The 20816-nt window shown below is 39.0% G+C and overlaps 1 protein-coding gene across 3 annotated transcripts in view; it reads right to left on the bottom strand.

Moving 5' to 3' along the window:
- The window catches only part of LOC119693961 (protein nubbin), a 125058-nt gene extending 104612 nt beyond the window's left edge, over window positions 1-20446 (bottom strand). For all 3 annotated transcript variants that reach the window (XM_048624801.1, XM_048624800.1, XM_048624799.1), the window contains exon 1: window positions 20259-20446. In XM_048624801.1, coding sequence (XP_048480758.1) covers window positions 20259-20273 — 15 coding nt within the window. In that variant the 5' untranslated portion in view covers window positions 20274-20446. The remainder of the gene's footprint in view (window positions 1-20258) is intronic.
- Between the last annotated feature and the right edge of the window lie 370 nt (window positions 20447-20816).

Here is a 20816-nt window from a genome sequence, read left to right on the forward strand (position 1 = left end):
CGCTGCGCCTGCCGCCGCCGCGCCGCGGTATGTAGCTGGCTAAATTATATTGAGGTGAGCCATTTTTTTTTTATTTAGACAAGTACATATATGGTCATTCCATGTCGCACTTAAAAATAGTTGTTTCAGCGCATGGTTATTGTGTTAATAATTTATAGCTAAGCTATTCAAAATTGCTGAAGAATATAAATTTAACTAAATCCCAACCTGTGACAATATGCTGCCTGCAACCTATATTTGTATGCAGCAAAATATAATATTCTGCGGGCATAGCTATTTTGCGATGAGTCTTTATTATAATACTTGGAAGAAATACTTAATATTGCTAAAATAGTTGAAAGTCTTCAATTGAAATAAACATGAGGCCTATTACAATTACAGCATAGCATTTTACGATAATCCCGGCAGCTAGAACGGTTGCCTGAACCTCGCTCGCTGCCGGGGACGGCTACATACCGGCGGCGGCCGCTGATAATCTAGTTAAATTTATTTATTAAGGCGCGCGGGAACGTGCCCCCGCGCCCCGCCGCCGCCGCCGCCGCTGCCGGCCGCGCTGCCCCGGGGCTAAACAATAAAACTAGATATTAACAAAACCTATAGCCCGTGGCCTAGACGAAAGTTCAACTTAGTATTATAACCGTAATCAAGATCGGTAGTAAATTATTTGCAGGATCCCAAGTTTACGATCTTGAAAACAAAAAAGGATTCTCTCGGTTAGTTGAGGCGAGCGCAGCGCTGAACCCGAAATAGAGGCGGTTCGAGATTTAAATTTTACGGTTATGAGTTGGTTAGTTTATGCCTCGATTTCCTAGCTTTGAAACTTTCATCACGTTTTCGTTCCGCCTGCTACTTACTCGGGAATGGCACGACTACAATAGGCTGAGATATTTCTTTGAGTCATGGAAATGGAATGAGAGATATAAGTTCCTAAGTGCATCTCCGAATTGACCTTGGTATGAAAATTATAAAGTCTTCAGGCAATTTTTTTTTTATTAATGTACTGTAGAGGTTCATTACATAATATTGTTTTATTTTATGCCAGAAGCATTACAATTTTCATATCTGCATTGCCAATAAAATTATGTCTCTACAAATGGATAGCTATCTTATGATACACTAGGGAATTAAAGAGCCGTAATTTATTAGGCACCATAAAAAAGGAAACAAAGTAAGTAAGTACCTAGTTATTAGGTAAGGCAAGAAGGCAAAGAGTGAGGAGACTCAACAACTTACACCTGACCGAAATACCCAAATGAAGCATGGAGGTTCACGGAGTAATCCAGATGATGTTCCCGGGCGTCATAAGTCAGGTGGCGGCCTCGCCGGCGGCTGTGGGTCAGCGCTATCTGATGCCGCGCGCACGCCGCCCGCCCCCCGCGCCCCCGCCCCGGCCCCCGCGCGCCCCCCGGCCCCCGGCACGACGCGCTTATCTCCCCCGCGCCTGTCATTGCGCCGGTTACTTACTGTTATGCAACCACGCGTCCAGGCTTTGTTCTGCTTTCATGAAATTTATTTATAATTATAAAGTGTTTAAGAAGATGATTATTATCTATTTTCATGTAGTAAGTAATAATATTTTTTTTAAACTATGGAGCCACATGCCACATATATTTGTAGGTCTACTGGTTCAGCCCTACCTAATAGGAAAGGTAGATTTTAAACAGGATATAGGTATACTCGTACTTACTTACGTACTTCTATACTCGTACATAGTATGTAGACTTTTTTCGTTGTTAGGCAAATTTACTTGTTTTATTTATTTATTTTTATTTTTTTATTTTATTTAACAATATGGTACACAAAACAGCAATAAATCGTAACATGAGAAGAGGTATTCATAAATATAATTAAGAACTAGATTAACTACCTAGGTATGTATACACATCATGAAAATCTTTAGCTAACACAAGTTTATAAGTATACAGCAGCAATGCTTATACAAAATTAAATAATAGTAAATTTATATTTTACAAGTAATTATTCAAGTTTTAAGCTTCGAACTAGCGTTTTAAATTTATATACTCTTGGATCGAAGACATCAACATCACAATCTTTAGAGCAGGCAAAGTCATTATACAGACGGCACATTCTTACAATCGGATTGAAAAAAGATATATTATTGTTACAACAATTTATACATAATTATAAGGATTTTGTTTCTGCTTCATTAGGAACAGTCAGTAAGATAAATTTGAGGGTATGGTGTCACAGTTTCCTATTAATACATAGGTACTTACTACAAATACGATTACATTATGGAATCGTATTTGATTAAAAATATTACCTGTTGTATTACATGTGAGTAATATTTATACTTTAGTAATCTATTCCAACATATCGGCATTCCTCTGCGTTCGCACAGCAAGGTTGTCATCATTATACTAATACTTTACATAAAAAATCTTCCTATATTAACTAACCAAATAAGGCAATTTATAATGTTATAATTATTGTTGCAAATGTAAATATGTATTGTAATCACATGTAATCTTTGTCCGTATCGGGTGTGTACCGGAGTTATTGCTCACTTAGGTACATGTATAAAGTATAAAGTATATGAGATCTATGAGGTAGAACCTTGTCAACGTGATGTAGAGCTATGAGGCATGAGCTTAGACAAGTAAACCACCACCAACCAGAGTGATGCTTGTTGAGCTCGGCCTATGAATTGTCTATGTATAAGTAGCATGAATAATAATATTAATAACCTTTCCGACCCTTCTATAACTTCGTTGTGGATACAACTATGCATGTCCATATTTTACCTGTCTGTGCCTTTTAAGATGAAACTATACAGTTTACAGGGCTGTAGTGGATTGGATGGAAAAGATTTAGTAAAATTAATACCTAAAAGTGGGAAAGTGGTCGAAAAAGGATTAGTAGCCTGAACTGCAGCATATTTTTTATCTTAGCTCATTATCATTATGATAGCATGTTGGCAGTGTCACGATTGTAAGTTTAATTAAATAGGGAATACATTTTACTATAACATATAATTTGCAGTGAAATGTAGAATAAACAGATAAGAGAAAAGCAAATAGCCAAGCCCAGCGGTGTACACCGGCCGATAACTTATCGTCCACGTATTCTGCAGGTACCTACTCTAATTTAAATAGAAGTTCTAGGAACGCTTGCAGGTGCGCCGTGATATGGATTGTATTATTAATATGATATGCATGAGCAAGAACGTTGCGATGCGACCTCAATATCAATTTAAACACCGGATTAACTTAACCATAGTCTCCGTTTCCGCTTTGTTATCAATGCTTCCTTGTCTTACTTACCAAAATATCATTTGTCTGAACAAGTCCACGTATTCATAATTATCATTCATCGATATTATGGTATGGCTGGATTTTAATATGAATTATGTCCGAGTTATCTTTTGCATTGTAGTTAATCCGTCGGAGCGGGCAGCCGTGGTATTAACGAAATTGTTCTCAAATTGCGACTGATTACTATGCAGATCACACGACGTGCCGGGCCCCGCGCCCCCTCACCCCCCGCGGCCCCCGCGTCCCCCGCGCCCCCCGCCGGGGCCGCAAGGTCGCTCGCTCGGCGACAGGTAGGAGCATGACGTGCAACATGCCATCTCGTGAGAAACTCACAAATTTTGATGATATGCAAGTTGCCGCAGCGCCGTGGACCATTATCATTACAGACGTAATGGACTTCGACGAATATAACTATACTTATTTTTGGTATAAGGTATATCTTCAGTAATTTAATCAACTATCAAGGAAAAAAAATCATAAAAAGGGGTGACCTTATTGAACTGCAATTTGGTACCGAATAAAAGCTAACTGACATAGTAAAGTTTTACAATTCATAACAACGTAAGCATTTTTACTACCCACATAAATACCATCTTTGAGCACAAGAGTAATGATAAATAATTAGTAGATATCTGTCCATATTCATACAAAATAGAGCACAATACAAACAACGAAGCCAACAATTACGTGTCCGAATAGTGCCGTGGCGCTTCCGCCGCCGCCGCCGCCGCCGCCGTGCCCCGGACGGCCTGCGACGGTACTCTATCATTTGTCCGCAGACGGACCCGGCCAACCCATAATTAGCATTACGCAACTTGGGATCCATATTAATCCTCATTGGTCATAGGGATTGTACAGGTTTGTTCAAAACACTCTACATTGGCGGGAGTTTCATTGTTTTGGCAATGTCTTTTTCTAAACGATCGATTTTTTGATCGACAAATAGCGTTTCGTACATATGTCTAATTTTATTTTGTAGATCCCCATATTATATGTAAAACGTATACCTACATATAAGTAATATTGATGATGTATGACATATAACGTTGATAAATGTATGAAGCTCGACAAACTAAAAATATATAGGTATCACATAAGTACAGTTTCTTTCATTTTAATGTGTCGTCAGTGTTTGGCAATGGGCTTGGGCAATGCTATACACATAAACCTGTGGAAGTAAACACATACGAAAAAAAATGACTGTACAATAGAAAGACCTCTGATGGGAGCTGCATAAAGTTTCAGTACTCTTATAGTGGATGCGGTCCGTCCCTGGGGTTACTCTGTTTGACGAAAAAGGAAGTTTGCTGCGCGAGCCAGCGCTTTTTCTCCTTGTAACGTGCCGATTGCGCGACACCACTCGTTTTTCGTCAGTGTAGAGTGACCCCCCTGGCCTCGGCGGCGCGGGTCGCTGCAGTTTGATTAATATTGTAATGAGCGCGATCGATGGCCGCCCCGGCCCCGCACGCACCCGGTACATTGCTCCTCCGGACATTTCTGATTAAATGTATTGTTTTCTGAATGCTGATTTCTCTTCTCTTTTCTTGCTCCATAACATATTAACCGGTATTTTTCAATTTAAGCTTAATGCATCTCTTCCTCTCCAGAGGTACGGTTAGTATAAGGTGTGTCCGTCTTTTCTGTGTTCAATTCAAATACGTTTTTTCATGAATTGTGATTTTCTATATGGAACACTTTTCCCTGCTGCTGCTGTCGTGTATAAGGTATGTGTTTATATAGTCTAACAACAAAGCACTGCAAGCTTCTTGAAAGAGCTTCGATCAGCAGCAATAGACATCGAAGGATAATATCGGATCTGATAGCAGTTATTCATAATGCGGTGATGGGCAGTAATTGTGTGTAGTTGGTGTAATGGCGGCGGTGGGTGCAATTATTCGGTCGGAGCGGCCTCGGCTGGCGATTTGCGTACAGCGAGCGGCGCGGAGCGGAGCGGAGCGGGGACGGGAGGGGGGCGGTGCGGGGCGCGGGGCGGCGGACGACAGAATTGATCCTAATGAGCGGTTGCATTTCATCAATGCGACTCGGGATCAGTATTAAGCGCATTATGGCAATTTTCGTGCGATTTAGTTTGATTGTATTTTTATGCTTGTAAATGAGAAAGATTTACGTTGAAAATCTTGAAGCAGACATTGAAAAATAACAATAAGGCAATAAAGTTCATTAACAGATATAATAATAAACACACGAAAAGTATCGCCCAAACCGTAAAATAGGCATTAAATATCTCTACTACAAAACGCAGCCGCTGATGGAACAAAACAACAACAGGCTGCAACACATCAGAGGCCAGCGAGCGAGGCTATGTTCGAAACCGGCAACACTTTAGTTATCAGAACAATCTGGCAAGTGGTGTTATTATGTAGCGTGGTTTATGCAAAGAGCGCTGCAGTATGGCTGCAGTATAGACCACGTCATTATGTAGTCAACTCGTTGCGTCTGGAGGGTCACTCTATGTGACAAAAAACAAAGTTTCAGAGAGCTGTAGCGCGAGCCACGACTCTATGTCATTGTACTAAACGTGGCCATTTCACGGCAGCTTTCATTCGTTAGTTTTTCACCAGTATAGAGTAACCCTCCTGCAACTATTACGAGCTTGCTGCTCCGCACAGGGGTGTGCGGTGCGGCCGCGCGGGGCCGACGCCGGGTCATTATCTGATGCATCATTATTTGTTTATGAAACCGGCCGGCTGTAAGTTGTAAGTCCCCTGATGACAGGTGTTTTTGCATAAAGCAGCAAAGTGGTATGTTCACAGGTGGAGTCGAGTGGGTGTTGATTGAACGTTTACAAGATCATGAGCATCAACCAGTTCGTTTATAAATATCATTTTATTTCGATTGTTTTTATCCAATATGAGTTTTTGGAGGTTTCTTAAAATAAATGAATGTACGACACATTAAATAATATTTTTCAATATTAAAGGTATCAGCAATGAAATAATATAATAAAACCTAGTGTAGGTGTGTAGAGAGGGATTGCTGCGCCTATTTACCTATGACCGGTGAGGAGATCTTATTGCACCTTAATGCATGTCCAATATATACCTACCCGCACCAAAACAAATATGTAGGTGCCCAGCTGGGAATCGGTTTGAATAACTGCTTCGGCACAGCAGTCTATGCTGAGAAGTCTGAATGCACGTGCACAATACGCATGCAAATTTCAATTAAGCATAAGTAATAAATAGCGGCGGCGCGAGCAGCCAGCCCTGCGCGCCGCTGATTGGATTTACTTTAATAACCATAAAGCACCCGCCGCGACCGCCGCCGCCGCCGCCGCAAAAGCCGGCAGGGTTGCTCTAGCTTAAAGAATAAAAAGAACAAATCGAACATCGGTTCAGCCTTTTGGGAGCTACGCTACTACAGACCGAGAAACTGATACACTAATACGTTAAACTATAACACCTCATTTTTCTACAAACTATGTTGTGAAGCGCTGCTGCCGCTACGCTAACCACTCTATTTCATGACATTCAACGTACCGATTGATCTCTAAGCACGAGTGGCGCCTCATAGCCGGCATCAGCGACCGACACCAGCACGGAGCCTCTAGTCTAGAGAGTCTAGAGTCTAGAGTGATTCATTGACTGAAAATATACGCAAGTACGCACATGAGAATTGGGAGCCATAGCAATAGTGTGACTGTTATCATGAAATTAGTCGCCTGAAGTAACTAATTCCTACATACATGACCAAAGCAGGATTACATCGTTTAAGTCCTCAGCCGCTCACAGGGAAATGGGCACATTCTTCAGCCATTTTTCTGCTTATTCGGTCAGGGGAATAGGTCGGTGGGGTCACCAGAAAACCTTCTGCCAGGAGGTTCTACCTTTTTTGGCCTAAGATTTATTTGCCTAATCTCGTATTACATAGTAACGTTTGGTCAAAGTCTCGTTTCGCCGAAAATCGTATGGCATAAATCTCGATTAGTAAAAAGTTATTTCGCATTATCTTGTTTAGCCTAATAATGGTATGGCCAAATCTTGAATAGCCTAATAATAGGTTTATAAAAAGAAATAATATTTGATTGGCTTTAACTTTGACGGAGCGTCTCACTATAACGCAAACTGGTGCCTTGTATTGTTTCCGCTGTTTGGAAAACGCTCCGCTTTGGTTTTGATGAACATATGTGCACCTAACACGCTCCTCCTCGCTTTGCTCGTCGTCGCACCTATCTTTAGGTTTCGATCTCATGGGGTTTGTAATAATTATATTGCCCGTTAACTTTCGATTTTTTAATCATTCAATATCGTGATTTTCGGGATATAGGAGAAAAATATCACAATTTGTACATTACCTGGGAACCCCTGCCAGGATCCCCGAATTATGTGGTCCATGGTGTAGGGAACCTTATGCCAAGGCACGCCTGGATGATGTGGTCCATGGTCTGGCGATCCCTTCTCAACCCCGCAGTCACCTTCCATCCGCAACTCTCCAGTTTGGCCGTGTCCGGTTGTCCAGAGTCGCCTTGGGAGCGTAAACCCAGCTATTTTTAGCGTGGTCCATATATTAGGTTGGATGCATAATATTTGATACTGACTACGGACTTATGACATAGTCAGCTGTCAGGTTAAATTATAAATATAATACTACCTATACCACACCCATACACATAGGTTACGTTATCCTCAGTTTTTCTCAGTATCATCAGTGGAAGATCAGTCGTCCGATAGCACACCGACACGAGCCTGCCGGTCGGATACTGCGTAATTACCTGCTCGATAAAGTTAAACAGATAAAGGGCACAGTCATACGACGGGGAACGTTCTCTGGATCGCCCCGATATTCATCTCATGATGAGCCGTGCAATATGATGGTAATTTTGTCCACGATAGAAGATAGATGGGTCGTAATAATGAGGAAGTTACCAACTACCAACTGATGAAGTAAATCTAGTTTGCCTATATTTTGCCTACCTTAAAAGAGCATATCTGTCATCTGGACAGTATGAAGCGAGTATCCCTGTAGGTGGTGGTGTGTGCTGGTGTGCGCGGCCGCTGCGCTGTGATTAATATGATTATTGTATTGTTTAATGGCGGCGGCGGCACGCGATGCGCAGCGCAAACATGCTCCGCCGGGTCAATCCTTTCACTGGACCCAAACTCTCCAAGCTATCATTATTCCATTATATTCACTAGGCAGAGACTTACTCGAGAACTCTTAATCAATCACTCATTACTGGATAAGTACCAGGTTTGACCGTTATTTTGATTGTTCGTGGAGATGCTTATTGGAACAATATTAGACAGGAGGGACCACACAATATCACTGACCCGACATTATCGATTATTGTCAATGTTCTTGGCAAAAATGTAAATTAGCACTAGGTAATACAACAACATATTCAGTACAACACCCCACTGGTATAATGTTTACAGAACTAACTGCCCGACTACATTATAGTAACATATTTGATTGACAGATCGAGTAAAAACTGTATTTATGTGCAGCCATTGGCGCGGAATCGCAATTAATTAATTCTAATAGTTGTGGCCTCGGTCAATCAGACAGTTTCAATATTGTGCTAATGATCCATAGATTAGGGTTAGACTTTTAATTATTTAGAAGGCATTTATATGTTTATTTACGGGGACACATAAGATAGGGTGTTACATAAGCATTTACATACTATTTTGGCAAACATGATGTATTCATAGTATGTAGAGTATGTAGTTACAATTTGACGTTATAAGACTGTACGTGAGCTGATGTTGCTCGCTGCTCTGCCTGCCGCCTGCACGCGAGACGGCCGAGCTCGCCGACACTGACGATAGCTCTGTAATTACTATTAATAACTCTCACAGAAGGAGTTCGATATGCGATGAATATTATTGGAATTTTAAACGATCGTTTAATATGGCCGACGATATCTTCGAATGCAACTTATTAAATATCTCTAAAATATGCTTCTGCATTGTGTATCATTGGCATTACATTCGCTATACTATACTTAAGTATAATACATACTACTATAAAATGCATGCATCTGACAATATCCTAATCTTTTACAATAGAATGGTGGTTGAAAACCTTGTCGTAATTTGATGGTAATTCTTAGCATATAAAGAAAACCATAAAGGTAGTGAAATTCCGAGATTCTGAGGATGAGTCTAATTAAGAGGGCTATGTATGCGGGTCACGGGTAGCCCGCGGCCGGCATGTGGTGGCTCTCCGGGACAGTTCTGGGGACCGGACCCGCCGCGTGGACACTCGCGAGAGCCCGCGCTATATGCAAATTATGCAGTACTGACTGTCCGGGTGTTATACAAAAGTTTTGCTATCAGGAAAAAACCAGAAGCTTTCATAAAATACAAGGCGGTCACACAACAGATACCTACATTAAGTTCATAAGAACTGAACCCCTGTCGCAAAGTCGAAGTTATGTTAGTTTGGCACTTTTCCCTTGTGTGTAAGTTCAAAATATGCTGAAAGATGTAATAATAACAATATTTGTAGGCATAAAATATGTAATTTGCTACTGGTCCACACAAGGTACAATTTGAATGTCCGCGCCCGCGGCAACGCGCTCCTGAGCCCGCCACGACGTCGTTGTAAATCATAAATCAATATAATGCTATGGTCTAGCTTAGCCAAAATTTTTATAGGTACTTACAGGGAAGTTTATGAAAAGTTCAATTAATATGTATTTTTAAAAGGGTTAAGTTACGAGTAGGAACCTACATGTCAGATTCGACTCATGTTGCGGTAGAGATAGCAGAAAGAAAAACTTTAACAATGAGTCAGATGACGTGGAGTGGCAGCGCGGTGCCGGTGGGCGCGGCGGCGGCTGGACCCGGGCGCGGCGCGAGCCCTCACCGCTCAAGCACAAAAACAATATACTGTATTCCGCAGAATTAGGCACATAGTTGCCCGCCGCCGCGGTGAACCTACGGAATGTCGAACATTCACGGAAACTCGGATTTGTGTTTCGATTGCGAAATGAGCTTCTAATTGTTTTTTGTCTGCTGCTCGGAACAGTGGAGATGAAACAAAAGCTCTGCCGTGAACAGAGGGAATCTGTGCAGTTGTGCACTGCAATAAGCATGTCAGTAGTAAACTTATCAATATTAGCATGTGTCGAGGCAGGCCGCCATTACAGTACCTCCCGGACGATGCTGCAAGCGCAGGCAGTACAGGAACTTCTCACATTTCAGTCTAAACATGATAGGTAATCATTTCAAGTTATTACTATGGCTAGTAACAACAATGACAACCAAAAATCTTCTGTTCATACCCATGAGTATTAATTTAACTCCCATTATTATCATCAATTCATTATGATGGGCGTGACATATCTCAAGTGTTGATGAGATGGTTATGCACAATTCACACCTCTACATAAACTTATAAGTATTGCGATTTTACCGAATGTAGGTATACATGTGATTTCACATGGTGCGAAGTTGCGCCACTGGTGGCCTGTATCTTGCTGCATGCACACCAGACTACGCTTTTGCATAATTATAGTTTGTGAGGTTTATGTTGACATAAAGGCTCTCGATTGTGTATTGATAATAATAATACGAGATTATTTATTATTATAGTTTAGTCGAGGGTGGCCTGTGTCGATATTATACTGTGTATGTGGCCAGTCGTGGTAGCTATCTACAAATTACAATTTTCGTGGAATTAAATCAAAGCTCGTAATCTTGACCGACTAGGGACTTAATTTAAAATGATACCTAGCTACCACTTTAAAAAAACCTAAGAGAGTGGCTGAGGAAGTTTTTTTAAAATATTTAAGTAATTGAAAGCTTTAACGCACTAACAACGTAGATGACTATAAACGGTGCCCATAAACTAATAAATTCAACCAAGTAACTCTTTAAAATGCAACAATGATGTAAGTGAGTACATCAATAAGGGAATAGGGGTTCGGCGAGGACATTAGTATCAATTGTATTAGCGCTGCAGTCGTTTACCAATTGATCAGCGCACGCGCACTCGTTAGCATTAGGGATGGGACACGATATAAATGTACTAGACGAAAATCTTTACAAAAATATGAAAGGTATTATTATTACTGACACAAAAGTTAGAGGCTCTACTAGGGTGGTGTGGTCAGTGACCACATCCAACTGGATCCGGCTCGAAGGACCATGAAAAGGCTTGGTAGCCTTATGATCGGATCGCTGGTAGTAGAAGCAATGTTTATTGGTATAACGGTTAGGTTACTGTACTGAATTCCTAGCCAACTACATATGTATTATTATTATTTACAAGGACAATAGCGTACGCTGTACGGTACGTTTTCCAACGAGAATTTTTTTTTTTTTTTTTTTGGGGACATCTCACACACGGTCATCCGACCCCAAGCTAGGCAGAGCCTGTGTTATGGGTATCGGACAGCTGATATATCTACACAAATACATAGATAGATACATATTAAATATAAATATCAACACCCAAGACCCGAGTACAAATATTTGTCTTTAAACAAATATCTGCCCCAGCCGGGAATCGAACCCGGGACCTTCAGCATAGCAGTCAGGGCCACTGACCACTACGCCATTCGACCGTCTACGAACGTCAACGAGAATAAAACGCAGATTTACTTATAACTGTAGAAACTAACAGAATATTAAATTTACTATCTGCAATTGAAATAATTATATGTTAATTCGCAATTGTAGTGCTATAAACAACACGACATTCACGTCTGTACTTTATCTTTCAGGCCTCTGTAGCGAGAGCCATTTTTGTCCATGAATCCAGAATGCTCGAGATCATACATCAAAGTTTCAGAAGGCGTCATTAAGTTAGCCTTTTCAGTTTAGGAGTAATTTGGTGCTTTTCTCAGTGGAACCTTTTCATTGCCCGTGAGTGTATTAGGATTATTTAGGTAAGCAGCTCTCCGTCTTGGAAGGAGCCTATGTCCAGCACTCGTTTCAGCAGTGCAGTTTCAGTCCTCAGCCTTCCTTGTCGGCACAGGGGACAGGAGGCCATCCCATATAATATAAGCGCCACTATTGGGAATTTTTTCGCGTCGCGGTGAAGCCAGCCCTAGCTCTCATCAGATAGCGGTCGAATTAATTGAACATGAGAATCGAAGCTCGATCAAACTGTTTAGCTGCAGGAATTAGTAGCGCGAGATATCCGGAGAGCTTTATTTATGGGTTCTTATTTCAAAAACAATTATTAGGTTTTGCAAGGAATTCGCGGTTAAAGCTTTATCGATCCGTACAGACACTTCACACAGGTAAGTTATGAAAAGATATCGAGGAGGTACTCTTATAATGAGTATACATTTTTTACACCATAAAAGTTGTACCTACCTTCAGGAGAAGTATCTAAGGAAACTAGTTATATTTTTTTATAAATAATGGCATTTAGATATATTTTAAAATATGTAATACCTACTTACTGTGTTTAAAATATGTAACACTTCACTTTAAAAAAACTATTTAATGCTTCTGCTTACAGGAATATAGGTTGATATTTTTTTTATTTTAAATATCTGTATAAGATCAACCCCACATATTATATTATTTAAATGATGTTATCGGCTACGTCTCCCTATACTTATTTTTGGCTCACTATAGGTGCCCATTTTAAATCATTAGTTTATAACTTTGTTTTATATAAAGTATTAATTAGTAGTCAAGCCCATCCTTATAAATTACAATATGAAAGGATGTAAAACATGATTATTTTCAATCAAACTGATAGAAATCTGTTCATTATTAATAGATATTACCATTTATTAAAACGGAATTGCATAATTTTAGAGAAAATATTAATATAATTAAAGGCAAGGCTGGGCCGTACCAATAGCGTTAGAAATAGAAAGCTAGACCCGGCCAATAGCAGCGCGCTGCGCCGGCGCAGCCACGCCCCCCGCAGCGGCAGGGGGGGCACATCTAGATTATATTAGCATAACTAGACACCGGCCTAGATCACTGCATTGATTCAGGGCCTGCTTTGTAAATAATGCCTCATTATACTTGATGTTGCAGGGAAAAAACTGGCAAGGTAATAGACCAGTTTGTTTGTGACGCTTTTTCAGACTGACTAGATAAGGACCTGTAGTTGGTCTGAGGTTAGAAAAAATATTATCTAATATCATAAAACAAATAGCTCCAGCATAAAATAAAGTTAGTGCGACTACTTTCAGCTCAAGCTACTTATAAACTTAACTACTTTATGTGTGTGTCTTACATTCGTAATCGTAAGTCGTAAAGCAAAAAATATAATAATTTTTGCTTTACTAAAGAATGACTGACGGGCAAGCTACCCACTTGTGTACAAAAGTATTGTAAAAAGTTAGTAATTAAATAAAGTAGTGGGTCCGCATAATGTTTGATAATGCCGCATTACCCTATCTTGCCACATTACCATATCTATCACCCATCAGAACCATTTAGAACAGCTAATTGTCGGATCTGTGATAACAAACGACATTTTAGATATGAATCATATTTTGCATTTTGTTTAATATTTGTACAGAGGGTTCCATACATTCGACAGGAGTATTTTTATGATAGTCATGTTTGCCAACAGAACTGCACGAAATTAAAGATCAATAACTACCACAATATTGTATACGAAATGAGAAATATGTCTAGCGGATGAAGGGCTACATTACATTATGTTCAACCAATATTATGAGCCAACCTTCCTGACAGTGGTAAAAACTGTATACTTATAAGTTTATAACACCAGAATTCAGGCAATCAAAGCTCTAGTTATACATTGTGTAGTAGCTTCAGAATCGGCCACATTGCCGTGTTTAGATAAGGAGTAGCTGTACGATGTCGGTGTATATTACAATCAAGCCACGGAACCCGCGCGCAGGCACCTGTCGCAATAAATATGCAAATGAGCTCCGTTTGACGCACCGCGCCCCTAATTGATAACTAACACACGCACCTCGTAACTACAGCTTTTTATACTTATATTTTACCCCGTGTGCACGTCGCATAACAGATCATATTTTAATGCCATTATTTCCTCTCAACAATAACTTAAGTCATAAACACAGCAAGAACTCGAGCGAAATTCAATTAAAACCCGTCGACCTTGAATAAAGAGCGTGACCGTTTTCGCAAATGTCAGGTTATTGGTATTTCAAGTGCGACTTCCGTTTTACAAATGAAGTCGTCAATTTGAACGCGCCATAACCACACGTGTGAAAGTAATGATTAAATAACGATAGCGTAATGACAGTTAAGTTTTTGTCAGATAAGTACCTATGTCACTTTTGATTTGGTTCAACTTTAATAATACATATAATAATAATACGTTATTTTATATTATGTCCTAATAAAAAAAAATCACAACAAGAACATCATTTCAATCGAAATTCAAAGTAAGTCAACTTAAAAAATAAGTATTTTAAATCATTGCAATTTACTGTATTAAATATTGTCAGTCCAATGATACTAAATAGCATTTCATTATTTAAAAACAATGTCACTTTATTCAGATGACCTGTGATTAATCCTACGAAGGTATTATAGGAAAGTTTAATAAAATAAGGAACAGAGGGCCCGTGATAGCACGGGCTAACGTGGCACTTCGATACAATTTTAGATACTACACAACCATATGGAAAAAGAACAGCGCCAACGTAGTTACTTTTGGAACTAACAAATTTGCCTTACATTTTGACAGTGACAGTTGACGATACGCAACGTAAACGAAGGTTCGAACATCTTGTAATCGCTGCACAGGTGCAGGTGATACGTCACTTTACAGGCACCTTTCGTGCGCTCTTCTCTACACTATGAACTTCGTCTTCAAATCAACTTAATATCTCTCCTTATGATATGTATCAAAATGCAAGTAATGTGTGGCACATTGCAGATAAGTGCGGCATGACGCGAGTTGGCAGCGCCGCGGCAGTAACTCGGCGCTACCTGCGACACACAGATACCACTACCACACCACTTGCACACCTCGCCTCGGCCGGCCTGACATCAATGACTTTACACAAAGGTTAGCAAAAATCAACCCTATGGGCGAAACTGCAAGAGTCATAATAGAACTAAAAGTAGGGCTCTGAAAGTTTCAGTGATGAATGTTACAATATTCCGCCGCTGCGGAGAGCACGGAATGGAGAAACAAAAGTATTTTAAAGTTACGGACGAGGAGCTGTTTCATAAATATTGTAAGTTAAGTCCGCGCTACATTATTTGAGTAATAAATTGTAACGTATATTTACAGTGCTTTAATAACTCCTGTTATAAATTTTCATTTAATTCATATGGCCAGCGCGGTGAAAAATAGAGCTTAGTATGGCATTGAAAATTTTATAACAGAGTAAAAGGTATTAAACGTATTTAGCAAAAATTATGTTATTATAATTGCAAATTATTTGTGATAGATGAGATGGGTCATACCTTGTCGCTATTGATTATAAATAGTACAATTGCAGTTGCCACAACTTCTCTCAGGTTCAAGTTCTATTAAAAAACACTATACCATGCCCATATTGCCCATGGCTACAAGACTGGGAACGACCATTATGAAGCCAGTTTCCGGCTCGCGTTGTTGCTGTCCTCCCCTTCCGGTCATCTATTTTGAATATTTTGGCAACACGTGTACAATTTCATTAATATCATTTCATTATCCTAATTTTGCTTTTAAAGGGCATGCGAAGCGCGCCTAGGTATATCACATTTGTAAAGAAATCGTATACGGACAAACAGTACTATGGTCGTTTAGCAGCTTCAGAGTAAACTAATCATCATCATCAGCATATATGTATAGCACCTATAGCAGTCCACTGCTAGACTCAGCCCTCTCCAAAAGCACGCCACTGGATGCGATCTAGAGCTTTCCGACTAAACTAATAAAGAATTTAAATTATTGCCATTATTTATACATGCATGAATCACTAGCCCACATAAAGATCATTTGATAGCAGCATTACTTATCACCGCAAAGGGCTTCTTTGAATAAGTGTGTCACGGCGCGGTATCTGTGGAATTACAACCTGCACAAATATTCCGGCGCCGGCGACGACGTGCGAAAATACGATGATATCGGTCGATACGTGCATATTTATCGGTGAGCAAACACGCGTCAGGTGCGTATGTAGGTCGCCACCGGGCGCCGGGACGCCCCACACCTTCCTACTCACAACTCGTCCGCTAATGCACCGCCTTTCTATGTATTTGACATTAGACACGGTAGGTACTATGCTATTCATCCACATTAAATGCAAGCAAGGTTCTATTATATATATATGTATCATTATATGCATAAGATTATCCTTAAATGGTATAATTGACTTTTCTTTATTTATAATTTTTTTCAAAAATTTGACGTATATTCAACTTTTTTTTAAGAGTGATTTTTTTCCATGTTGGCGCTAGTTAGCTTTTGTTACAGCCTTAAATTAGAGTGTCATCAACGGCACAATAATATCGATTAGTACGCAACTAATCAATTTATTATCTATTTTGATATGCAGTGAATGCACTGCAGCGATGAATAATTATTTCATAATTATATTAGAAGAATACTCAGCTACTAAAGTACAGTCAGATATTAATTATGTTTCAGTTTCTGTAAAATATCGACTAACTGGTGGACAAGGCCTAAAACCCTTCCTTCATTGGAAGGAGACCCCTGCCCCAGCAGTGGGGACGTGATAGGTCGCGATGATGATGATCCTTCTGTTATAAGACTTATTAGGTATGAAACTAATGAAATTATACCTACGACATTGTGATTGGCGCATAATAATATGTATTAAAACAATATATCAAAGTACCTGCACTTATATACACTACTAATTTTCGAATGCGGACATATTATTATGGGCGAAATGCAAACAAACATATTGGAGAAAGTAATCTCATTAAGGCGCTACCGCCTGGAGACCATACAATGAATACTGGGACCACACTCAATTTGATGAAGTTTCTTGAGAGTGACAGTCTGGTGGGAGGAGACGAGGCAGACGCTTGCAGAGCTGGAGAATATCCGAGGCGGCGGATGAAGAGATGAAGAGACTCTACTGTAAGAGCTGGCTCAAGATAGAGAAGCGTGGAGAAGATATTTGTATAATAAGCTCCACATGCGAGTAACAGGACTGAAAGAAAGACTAATTTCTTTTTTTTTTTATTGAGTAATTTAATTAGAGGAATCAGTTATCGTATAATCAGTATTTTTGTCAGTAAGCGTGACTGGAGTTATCGTATCAAAGTTGCCCTCTCATCACAAATATGATTATAACAGGTAATAATTTTATTTATTTACGTGTTAAGTAAAAAACGGATGTGACCAAAATGCACTCGGCTTTAATTATAGGCTCTAGGTACCAAATTAAATCGCTATATTGCATAAGACTGTAGAAAGAAAGATAGAGGTAAACTTAAACTAACCTTTTTATGTTTAAAGACTTTAAAGAGTCGTATAGAACAGATTTTGACAAAATAATTAGACGTTCCAAGGGCGTACCCAGGATTTCAGCTAGGGGGGGGCAGCTCATACCTGTTCCGAGGTGATGGTCGGTCGGGTTATATTGAAACATTACTTATAGATATTGAAAAAACCGACTTCAAAAAATCACAAAAAAGTATTAAATATTTATAATTATTTCTTACTTTTTAGTGGTTTTTTGAAGTCGGTTTTTATTTTTTTTAATTATTATTTTATTTTATTATTTTTAGTTTATTTGCAATAATTATCAATCAAAAGTAAGAAGCAAATTATACCAATAAGTCCTACTTGTCAATACGAATCATTCAAGCCTAAACACGAGGTAGTTGCTATATACCGTTGAGGAGTTCCCTTGACTGCCTTCCGTTTCCATCATCAGATCAGCTCAAGGTCAGCATCATATTTTTTTGTTATAAGAATTATATTTACGTTCTAAATTTCATTAGAATCGGTTGATGAGTGCCCAAAATGGAAAATTATACCCCTGTTTTTACCCCTTTACCCACCCTTAGGAGTGGAAAATTTTTTTGAAAAAAATGGGACCACCCCTGAGCTCAACCCAAAACATCAAAAAAAGAATTTTCAAAATCGGTCCATAAATGGCTGAGTAATCGGTGAACATACATAAAAAAAAACATACATACAGACGAATTGAGAACCTCCTCCTTTTTACCCGACTGCCGAAGGAGGAGGGTAATGTTTTTCGATTGTATGTTTGTATGTATGTATGTATGTTTGTCTGTTTCTTTGTTCCCTCCTGTAGCCTAAACGGCTTGATAGATTTTGATGTATGAGGTATCGTTAGAAGCGTATTGATTGCGCGATGGTTATAGGCTATGCGACGTACGAGTAACATTAACATATTCGTATATATCGAAATAATAATATTTTTCCAACTATGCCGTGTAGGGTATCAAATAAAAGGACTTGTGAAGCACATTACAAAAATATGCAGAAACAAAAACCCAACTGCACGGTAAAAAGATGAAAACAAGCCCCAATGTTAATGGAAAGTATCGCAGGCGGGGACCAACTTGACCGCCACACAAAGTACCTAAGTAACATTCAGCTAAATGATGAACCCTCTGCTGGTCCCCGCCTGCGATACTTTCCATTAACATTGGGCTTGTTTTCATCTTTTTACCGTGCAGTTGGGTTTTTGTTTCTTTATAATTATATAATTTTTTATTTCGAAGTCGGTTAAAAAGAATATCTCATCTACTTCCATGATTAAATCAAAATATCTGACTAAAAAGAAAAGATACTCTGTTCCAACACTTCATATTGCGCACAGTAAGTAACACGTTTGTAATTCCCACTTGTAAGGAAAATTTGCGTTTATTTTATCTTCTAGGGGGGGGGCAGCTGCCCCCCCCCCTGCTCCTACCTGGGTACGCCCTTGAGACGTTCACATCTTCTTGACTGCGTTTAGCATGTGTTTAAATTTTAATCATAAAGGCCTTAAAAACGCAGTGAATTTCATAGTAAGGGAATTTTTCTTTTTTTCATCACCAGACAGTTTCACAGAACTAAAGTCGTTCAGAATAGCGACCTGACTCACCCTTTAGCCTTGCAACACCACTTTTGCAACAACATATACAGGGTGGATTAATAAATCTGTAATTAGAGAGAAAATGCCATAGAAAACCTTCAAATCAACTCATTTTCTTAACGGAGACTCTCACTTGAGTAAGCAAAAAATCTGTGTGTATATAACTAGCTACTTATGAAGCTGACTATAACCGTCTCGTAGATTCTGCCCTATTAGCCTTGGTATAAAACGCAATCAAAGATGGTTGTTGATAGGGTTTAGTACCGGGTTTAGACGACAGACTTCACGCCATAACCGGTAAGGGAACTATCTTTCGACTACGTGTTTTTAAATATTGTTCCCTTCTAAGTTGAATCATCAAAAATCTGTTCGACATCATGTGTCAACCATTGAATACCAATGAAAAAAGTTTAAAATGACATTCCCATTAGGTAATAAACATTGACCTAATAACTGCATTTTTCACTTATGTCATTGCATTGTAAATTATCTTTTAGACCTAACATATTCCCATACTGAATTAATACTAGAAGTCCGGCAGTTAGTAAGGTATATTTATTATATTTATTTGTTATGCATTTTTAATTGTAAAGTTCTTATTGTTAAGTACTATAAATCATGTTTTTCTAAGTTATTTTTTTCCACTTGCATATTTCCAAATATCAATTTTTATAATTGTGTTAACAATATTACTGAAATGTATCCCCCGTTTTACCTCATGTTTTACAGTAATTTTAGCATAGTCTGCATGTTAGTATAGTAATATTAAGAATATTACATACCTAGTACTAATGCTTGTAATTACCAATAAGTGCCTTAATTGGAAGAGTCTGTCCTCTGAAATACAGAATTATATTCTTGTTCAGATGGCAATACTCAACACATTTGTACCTCGTAATTGGTTTAATAAATAAATTATTATTATTATTATTGATGTACGAACAAAAAAAAAACTCATAATTCAGGACAAACATTCAGCATAACAATATAATTATGATGAGTCAAATTACATCTAGTCCTACCTGAGTGAGATCCATGTCTCCAACAGCTCTGACCACAATCGCACTCACAGCTCACCACAAGTCTATCACACAATCAACAATAAGTCTCTACGAATTATGCTAATGCGAAATTATCAATATTCCGAGGACAGTGACACTAGCGGCAAGTGCAAGTAAAACAAGCCCGAGGTGACGAGTGGTGGAGACGCGCTGAAGCCACCGCACTACGATGTAACTTCATGATTACTGCTACGATTTCAGTTGATATGAAATGATGTTCGGTGACTGAAGGAATTTGAACTTAGGCATAAATAATTTTGTATATGACAGGTATCTTGAAAGATTGAAACCTACCTATCTTATGTTTTGCATCGATTAAGAATCTTTAAGTTACTTCTACACCCAAGTGTTGAAAGTTTAACTTAAACACCGTTGACTAATAATACTATCTATAACTAATAATTTTATACAATTTTCTCTACTTTACAACGTCATTAATAGAGTTTTTACATTATAAAGATAGTCAAAGTAACGTTTTCAGTTACGTTCTACGGCTAAGCTAAAGATAGGTGATGTTTG

This window comes from Plutella xylostella, chromosome 12 (assembly GCF_932276165.1).
Source record: "Plutella xylostella chromosome 12, ilPluXylo3.1, whole genome shotgun sequence".
Lineage (NCBI taxonomy): Eukaryota > Metazoa > Arthropoda > Insecta > Lepidoptera > Plutellidae > Plutella > Plutella xylostella.